The sequence below is a fragment of the Sinocyclocheilus anshuiensis genome, unplaced genomic scaffold (assembly GCF_001515605.1).
Source record: "Sinocyclocheilus anshuiensis isolate Anshui unplaced genomic scaffold, SAMN03320099.WGS_v1.1 scaffold1763, whole genome shotgun sequence".
Taxonomy (NCBI): Eukaryota; Metazoa; Chordata; class Actinopteri; order Cypriniformes; family Cyprinidae; genus Sinocyclocheilus; species Sinocyclocheilus anshuiensis.
In genome coordinates this window covers 537407-546598 of record NW_015549683.1, presented here as the reverse complement: position 1 = coordinate 546598, position 9192 = coordinate 537407, and the positions used below count along the sequence as shown (strand labels likewise).

At 46.5% G+C, this 9192-nt stretch overlaps 1 protein-coding gene across 2 annotated transcripts in view; it reads left to right on the top strand.

Annotated features, from left to right (window-relative positions):
* LOC107660440 (mastermind-like transcriptional coactivator 1) overlaps positions 1 to 9192 on the top strand; it is a 32571-nt gene that overhangs the window by 10692 nt on the left and 12687 nt on the right. For both annotated transcript variants that reach the window (XM_016449743.1, XM_016449742.1), the window contains one exon: positions 3512 to 4864. In XM_016449743.1, coding sequence (XP_016305229.1) covers positions 3512 to 4864 — 1353 coding nt within the window. The remainder of the gene's footprint in view (positions 1 to 3511; positions 4865 to 9192) is intronic.

The window sequence follows — 9192 nt, the reverse complement described above, 5'->3', positions numbered from 1 at the left end:
TCTATAAATGTTGTATAAAAACAACAGCAGCTTTCAGCCTGTCACCATGATGCAAACATGAAATATCAGACATACAGTAGTTTCAGGTTTTTTATTCGCTTGTGCTGCTTTTCCATTATTTTTTCTATGTGAACATAGCCGTGTTTGACTGTTGCACTCGCATCAATTGCAGCGTCTCATGCATGAAACGGCATTCTAAAAACGTGGTGCTCAAGTTAAAAGAAGTTCACTCCCATATTCTTGCATGTTTTTTCTATTCCACTGCCCATGTCGCATCTTTGTCAACACAAGCGCATTCTGTGTGAATGGCGCCTAGTGATGTGAGCGTGTCACACGTGAGCGGTTAATCACGTGCGCCGACATGTGGTCGGATCGTTCTTTTCTCTTCACTGTTATCACTGGCATATTCCCAAAGTGTCTAATTCTAATGTTTGGTAAGATTTCTATTCAAAATCGCGATTCCTCAATTTCTAAAAAATAAAATCATGGCAAAACATTAAATTCGAATTAATCGATAAAATCGGAAAAATCGCCCAGCCCTAATGCTGAGTGTTAAGTAAATAATTGTAAATTGTTGTTTTGTAATTTAACAGTAAAAAGCTAATTTTGGCTATTTCATTTATGCAATGGTGAAAAACAAAACATGGGGGGGAAACCGCAAAAAAACGTATTCGGCCTTCGGTCTTCAGCCCAGTGTTTCATTTTGTTTGACTTTGTTCTCAGCCAAGAATTTTCATTTTGGTGAATCCATAGTGTGTACCACAGTTACATACTGAAGTTTAGTGCTTGGGGTTAGTACTGCTTTGTCTTGGCAAAAAGCACTAATAAATGAACAGCTGGTTTGAATTGCACGTACAGATTTTTGGCTGCTCTCGACCATTAAAGTACTAATTACTAACTTCACTAAATGACGTTAAGCATTTGTTGGACTTTGCCCCTTGTTTGTGAAGTAGCTGTAACCACAAAACTGAGTGTAGTGACCCGAGTCTTTGCTCTAATATTGATCGCTGCACTCAAACGGCACTCTCTGCCCTTGGGCCCCGTGCGGTCGGGGGTTGTCCATTGTAGCAGGCAGTGCTTCAAAGGTGAGCTGAGCATGAGCTGTGCATGGGCAGGAATTTGGCACACTCCCGCACCCCTCCGCGGTCCGTGCGCTGACTCTTTTGTTGTGGGATACACGTTCATACACATGGTAATTAGACTCATGTGGCTCAAGCCTGCGGGGGAGGCACAAAGATGGAGGGAAAGTAAGAGTGCAAGAGATTAAGAGGCGTACGTCAGTAAAAAAAAATTGCTTTGGGAAGAGTTTTAGCATGTTTGAAAGAAAGGACGTTTTCGTGGGTGTGCCGCCCAAGCGAGGTCGTCTCAGAAAAGTGACTAACTGATACATACAGACCAGTTTTTCAGGTTCAGAAACTCTGCAGTGTGCTGCTGCTGTTGGGAGGGGGAGTTCACTTCACTCACAGCCAGACCGTATGTCGGCACACAGTGGCTCAAGTCTGTTCAGAAAGATGGGTCAAAAACTGCACATCATTTTCTGTTTTCAAACCTCATTTTGTTCCTATTAAACGCCACACACTTTGAAATCAATATTTTGGCTTCCCATCATGCACCAGCCCTCCAAATCTCAGATTATGTCAAAAAAAAAAAAGAAGGGGAGTTTCAGTTCCTGTGACATGGTATTTGTTTGCACACAGTAGCCATAAATTTGTGGTTAATACTATAGTTTTAAATTGGGTGGCGCAAGTAAACAATCACATTTAAATTTGTTAAAGTGTCGTGAATCCCCCATTTTAGCACTGGTCGTTCACACCTCAAATTTGAAGACTCAAGAAATGGGCCTGTAATGCTGTGGAAAAGTGGGAGTGTAGAGGGAAGGAGGAGAGGAGAAAACAACCAATAAAACACAGAACTACAACACACTCATTATAAAAAATAAGAGTAAGCACTTTGCTGTATTTTAAAAATGTTGCCCTATGACAAAACTTCAGAGCGTTTTCACATGAAAAAAAACAAATAGGTTTTGTTAAACCGTTCTTAAGAAATATCATTGCATGAGCATGAGAGTTATTGGTGTGTATGAAATATAAGGAAGAACATTTGAAATATATTTCATATCTTCGTCGCATTTACAAGCATTACAGTCTCTGAGCAAATGACTTGTAAAGCAGGAAGAATAAAAGCATGTTTACTTTTCATTCTTCTTTGAGTTTTCGGTTTACTACATTGTCTTCTATTTATCGCCATATTGACATTTATTGTCATTGTCATATTTTATTTGAAAAAGATGCAATGGAATGTTTGCAAACACTATGCCATATGTTTAGAGCACCTACTGCACTGAAGAAATGCACACGTTTCACACGTATGTCTCTGAACAACAAGATGATAAAGTTGAATCAGTGCAGCTGAAACATTTAAATGACATGTTGTAATATTAAAAAATATAAAATATCACATGCATAATACAGTGCCTTGATTGGATAAAGTTCCTTCTCATGAATAATGTGTAGAAATGCTCAGAAACTGATGACAAAGACGCATACTCTTTAGCCGGTCACAACTCAAGAGTAGACACATTTACTATAAGTTTTCTAAGAATTTACAGTTACTAAATAATAATGTGTGAATTTATTTAGTGTGTATTAACAACTGCATGCAGTGCATAAGCTGATCTTAAAAGTCATACAGCACACCATATGCAGGCCTAAATGTTTGTGATGGGAGAGCAGTGGCCCTTCAGTTTTAAGTGCATGATTCATTCCTAAAAGTCTGCCTATTAAAGTGAATTGTTGTAAAACGAGTTCATAATTATCATTAATGTATGTAGAAAAACTGCATTATTAGTCCACGATGTTTGTCCTTTTAGTAACACGTATTACACATCTTTTAACAACCTGATGTTGATTTATTTAATAGGGTATGCAATTCAAAAAGTGTGTTCAGGATTTCTGAACATGAGAGTGGGAGTTTCTTGAGCTAATTCTCATAATGCACATATGAGTCATGAATAATATACCAGCCCACAGCATATCAACATCATTGTTGTACTCGGTACTTATTTTCAGCTGTTTATCTAAAATTTGATCTACATTGTCTAGTGTATAATTATTTAGTGAAAATAAAATGGGACCAACATCTTTGCTGGCAAACATAAATGTTACATGTAGTTGTGACTCTTGAAAATGGAAAGAAAAGCTTATCTTGAGGGTAACTGACATAAAATTCTTGTATATACTTGTATATTGTATATATAAAAACAATTGTCACACTGCAGGGTCATTTTAATGACAAAAGGTGATTTATAATTAGTCACAGCACCTGTGATTCCCATCATAACTTACGAATCCATGTAATTAATAAAAAACCTGGATGTTGATTAAAGTTCATGGACATGTTTTAAGTTTTATCAAGTTCGCATGGCACGTTTTACAACTTTGTAACAAATATGAAGTAAAAACCTAAATGAACTGCTTGTTAAATATTAATTTGTTGTATTTTCTATGTGCAGTTACAGGAGACTGTCAAGAGGAAGTTGGAGAATGCTGGTTCACCTCTAGGCCGTGACCAGGTCAATGGTTTCACCGATGGCTACCCGCCCAATAAAAAAGCCTGTGTTGAGGATGCATTGGGAGGTCTTAATGGGGTCTCGAATGGCACAGTGCCTCCTCTCTCACCTATGGACTCCAAACATAACGTGAGTACCGAAGCCATGATGGCCAATGGGAACCACAGAGCGGTCGGTGCAGAGCACAACGGGTCCGGTCTAACTGATAGCGGTGCATTACGTGGCTCAGAGTCCGATTTCCGCCTGAAAGAAATGAAGCAAGAGCCGGTAGACGATATCTTGCCCTGCATACTGCCTGGTGGAGGTGCGAATGGAAACAACAGCCTCTTCCCTGACCTCAACCTCAACGATCAGGACTGGAGTGAGATCATGGAGGAGTTCAACCGCTCTGTACCCTATGAGGACATCCAGGAGCTCTTCAGTGACAGTTTTGGAGATCGCAAGGACCCCGAGCTCCCGTGCGCCGGTGCAGCTCAGAGCTTGCTGCCGCCAGATCTGGTCAGCGTGAAGACTGAATTTTCTCCCGCTACGGCTCCCTCCGCCTTCGATCAGGACTCTTGCAACGGTTCACCTCAGGTGAGACCCACCTCATCTGGGCCTCCGCTTCACACCAACTCCCCCACATCGCCGGCCCTGCCCGTGCAGCAGCAGCCCACCAGACCACTCCCAAATCACCTGCTGCCCGCCCCACCCAAAGACCTGTCCCCCGCGCAGCAACTGCAGCAGTTAGCGGCACGCGAGCAGCAGAGGGCGATATTGCAGCAGCATGTGGTTCAGAAGCCGCCTCAACAACAAAAGCCACAGCAACAGCAAGCGGCGAAATTCCACCAGCAGCCCAACCACTCAACGTCTTGGCCCCAAAATGCTCCCACCCAAAGTCAAATGGGCGGAACCTTTGGCCTTGAGAAGTCCACCAGCCCTTCTTTGTACCCGCAAGACTTCCCCAACCCCAAGACCCTGCTCATGCCCAACAAGGGTTCTCCCAAAGCAGGTGCTCCAGCCGGCTACATGCAGCCCGGTGGACACGGCAACATGTTAAGTCACCCAGCCGTGCCCACGGGGCCCCTCAGCCACCCACCCAACCCAGGAGCCCAGGCTGCCATGCTGGACTACAGTAACACTAAGCCCCTGTCCCATTATGAGGCTGGAGCGCCTGGTGCACCCAGGGGCCCTCAGGCCACACAGAACCAGAACAAACAGAACCAGGCCATCCTGAACCTGATGCGACATCAGCAGATGGCGAAGCAGAGGCCGACCAGCATGAACTTCAGACCAGCGCACCACCAGCATGCTCCGGTAAGACCACCTTCTCACTGCAGTCATCACATCTGTTGCTCATAGTGTTGTCAAAAGTACCGACTGTTAGCGGGAAATGGACGTTTTTAAAATTTCAGTACCGACTGGTACCGAAGTCAGTGCTTTTGACAACACTAGTTGCTAACGAGGGGTTTAGTTGACCCAAAAATGGTCATTTACTCCGCCTCATGTTTTTCCAAATCAATAAGACTTTGGTTAATCTTCGAAGCACAGATTTTATGTATGGGTGCATATTTGATGAACCGATTTTAATTTAGACTTTTATTCACACAAACACACATTCATACAGCACATCACATATGGTGAACAGTTAAGCTTTAGCATGCGTTACGAGCTGCAGCAAACCTTATTGGTTCTCATGCATCACGTTTGAGTCTCCGTTTACCATATCTGATGTGTTCTTTGCGTGTGTGTTTTTTTTTTTTTTAACTCCTTGATTCATTTGGATTTGCTTTACATTGCCTTTATGACTGTTTTGGGTCTTAAGTTTTGGTTATCTGGACTTTTAACTTTAACTTAACTTTTAGTTTCACTACAATATAGTAATTTGTGTTTCAAAGATTACCCAAAGTCTTACATGTTTGGAACAACAGAAAGGTGTGTAAATGACAGAAATTTATTTTTTTGAACATTAAATGTTTCCAAATGGAGAGGGAGTTATAATAATCCAATATTCCATAATATTCCAAATTCAAATTTTTGATAATTTTGATAAAACAATATTTCAAGCACGTTTATACAGACTTTAATAACTTCAGTGTATTTATCATATAAAATAAAAATGTAATTTTTTTAAAATTCGTTTTTATGAAGTACTTCAAAACTAATCTATATTTGTAACTAAATATTGTCTTAAGAACCAATATGTTACTGTCTCGAGAACCTTAAAAGGACAGTTCACCCAAAAATGAAAATTGTAATTTACTCGCCCTCAGGTTGATCCAAACCTATATGAATTTCATTCTTCTGCTAAAGACAAAACATGATAATTTGAATAATGTGTTAAACCAAACAGTTCCCTTTCGATACTTCACTCGTACTGCATCGCTAGACGCTTATGGGAAAAACTCCTTTTTCTTCGAGGACTGAAGACTTTTACAATCACGCAGTGTAACTGCACGGCCATTGGTTCGTGCAGTATTTGAAAGATGAATCAATGGCTCGGCAGCGGAGTTGCATGATCCTATGGCGACGAAGCCTGCCAGAATGGGCGGGGCCATCTGGCTATATAAGCGGGCATTTCGCCATAGGATCTCAGATTAATTCTCCTTCAGCGACGACGATCTTCTCTTCGCTGATCTGCGGGACTTGAAGCGCTCGCCGTTGGCACGCCTCGCTGTGGACAGAAGCTGCTTTCTCTGCTGCGCCTCTCTGCTGTTCCAGCCCACTCTACAAGCCTCTTTCAGCGTTCGGCGCAGACACCAGCTCGTGCTAAAAGCCTAAAAAAGCAAATTTCCATTCTAAAAGAGCAGCGGCATTGTTTCAAATGCCGCGCCATCATTGCTGCTCGTGCAGGACTGCACTGCACACTGACGACGGCCACTCAGAGTGCGTTTCCTGTCTGGGCAAGCCCCATGCAGAAGCCGCTCTGACCGAGATGGAGTGTTCACATTACGTGAACATGAGTCTCGCCTCTCTACGCGCTCGGATCGCTTTCTTTTCAGAGAGCGACTCCACCCCTCGCGCCCTCCCATTTTCTTCCTCCCAGGGACCTGTGGAGAAAAAACAGCGGCGCAGGGGTACTGAGCGTTCGGCTATGAGCGAGCTCACGCTGGCCCAGATCCCGCGTGCCTCGCCCTCGCCAAGCAGAGGGGCTTCTCCCGTCCTCTTTGAACACTCAGACCAGCGTCTCTTGGCGCATGCGAGCGACATGGTCTCGTTCGGTGTAATGGAGGACTAGCTATTAGATGACAGCATGTCTCTAATAGCGTCTGACGCGGAGGAGCTGTCGGGCTCTACTACTGACCCTGCCCCTCTGCCGTCTGCCGATCCCAGCGACGCCAAGCCAGGGATGGACGCCGAACTTTTCCGTGTCCTCTCTAAAGCAGTCGAAGAGCTGGGACTGGAGTGGTCTACGCCGGAGGAGCCCTCTCGTAGCCGTCTGGACGAATGGTTCCTGCCAGGGCGCCGCCAGGCCCCTCGTCAGCGAGCCTCCCCGTTCTTCCCGGAGGTCCACGATGACCTCACGAAGTTATGGCGTGCTCCCTACTCGGCTCGCCTTCGCACATTCTCATCTGCTGCGCTCTCCTCAGTGGATGGCGCAGAGGAACGAGGTTATAAAAAACTACCACCTCTTGATGAGTCAGTGGCTGCGCACCTCTGCCCACCCACTGCCATTGGATGGAAAGCGAAGGTTACTCACCCCTCCAAGCCCTGCAGAACGAAGTCTGCCCTCGCTGGACGAGCATACTCCTCCGCCGGGCAGGCGACCTCAGCTCTGCACTCCATGGCTGTGCTCCGGTCTTTCAGGCCAAACTCCTCCAAGGCACGGACGAGTCCGGACCCGACCCTGCAGCCTTCAAGGAACTGCACAGTGCAACAGACCTGGCTTTGCGAGCCATGAAGGCTACAGCACAGGCCATCGGGAGGTCAATGGCCAGCCTAGTGGTATTGGAACGCCACTTATGGCTAAACCTCACTGAAATTAAGGAGGCTGACAAGGTCCCCTTCCTCGACTCTCCAGTCTCCCCTACGGGGCTGTTTGGACTCGCCGTCGAGGGGTTTGCAGAGCGTTTTACAGCGGCACAGAAGTCGTCCCAGGCAATGCGGCACTTCCTGCCTAAGCGCTCCAGCTATGCAACGGCCACCAGCCACCCCAGACCTGCACCAGCACAGCAGCCAGCGAAACCTGCGCCGCCGCCCACTCAGCCTACTCCGAAGCCTGAGCCCGACAGCGCTCCCGCTCGGCCAGACGCTACCCATTTCCAAAGCGCCAAGGACCCCGGCCCAGTCTGACGTTGGATCCTGCACCTCAAGCGTTGTCCTGATCTGCTGGGCAGGAAGAGGAGGGAGCAAAATCTCGCCAGAGCCGGACCACCCCCAAAATGCCCTCTGATGTGCCCTCAAGCACCCCGTTCGGTTCCGGGTGTCAGTGGCAGTATGTTTGTTATAAGAACTGTTGTGAATATGGGGCCCGTTCCAAAAGCACTCTCACAAACAGCCGCTGTTATAGCGAGAAAAATAAAAAACATTTTCAAAAAGAGAGCAAATTTCCTCTTCCAGTTATCACGAGTGGCGACTCACCACCCGAACTAATCCAACACCTACACCACACGGGCCGAGGCCTGGCAGGCCATGCCCGGAGTGTCAGACTGGGTTCTGGGGATGAAATTTCGCTCGAAGACCCCCACGGTTCTGCGGCGAGGTCTCCACCTCAGTGCAGAGCAAGGACGCTCACATCTTGCAATCCGAGGTAAATCATTTACTGGCAAAAGGAGCCGTAGAGACGGTTCCGCCAGCTCAGAGCGAGTAAGGCTTCTACATCCATTACTTCCTCGTCCCCAAAAAGGATGGCGGCCTCCGGCCCGTCCTCGATCTCCGACACCTGAACCGTGCCCTCATGAAACGGCCATTCAGAATGACTACCCTGAATCAGATCCTCTTGCAAATACGCCCAGGGGATTGGTTCTTTTCTCTGGATCTGAAAGATGCTTATTTTCACATCCAGGTAGCCCCCCATCACAGACGATTCTTGAGATTCGCCTTCAAGGGAGTGGCATATCAATACACGGTCCTCCCCTTCGGACTGTGCCTAGCTCCCTGCACTTTTACGAAGTGCATGGATGTGGCTCTCTCCCCTCTGAGGCAGATGGGAGTCCTCATTCTGAATTACCTCGACGACTGGCTCATCTTAGCCCAGTCAGAGGCCGAGCTAATATCCCACAGATCCCTCCTTCTCAGCCACTTAGAGTGCCTGGGACTCAGGGTCAATTTTGCCAAGAGCTCTCTGTCTCCCAGCCAACGAACTTCGTTCCTGGGAGCATTTTTTGACTCCGCCCACATGAGGGCTGTAGTCGTGCCAGAACATGCACTGGCCATACAACAGCACGCGGCATCTTTCAAAATCGGAGACTTTTGCCCTCTCAAGTAGTTTCAAAAGATGCTGGGCCTCATGGCCTCTGCATCACCGGTACTACAGCTGGGTCTGCTCCGCATGAGACCCCTTCAGTACTGGCTGAAACCTCAAATTCTGCCCCATGCGTGGCGTCACGGACGCATTCATATCAGGGTAAGCCAGGCCTGTGTAACAGCTCTGGCCCCTTGGAAAAACCCTCAGTGGTTCAAGCAGGGCGTGACTATGGGTTTGA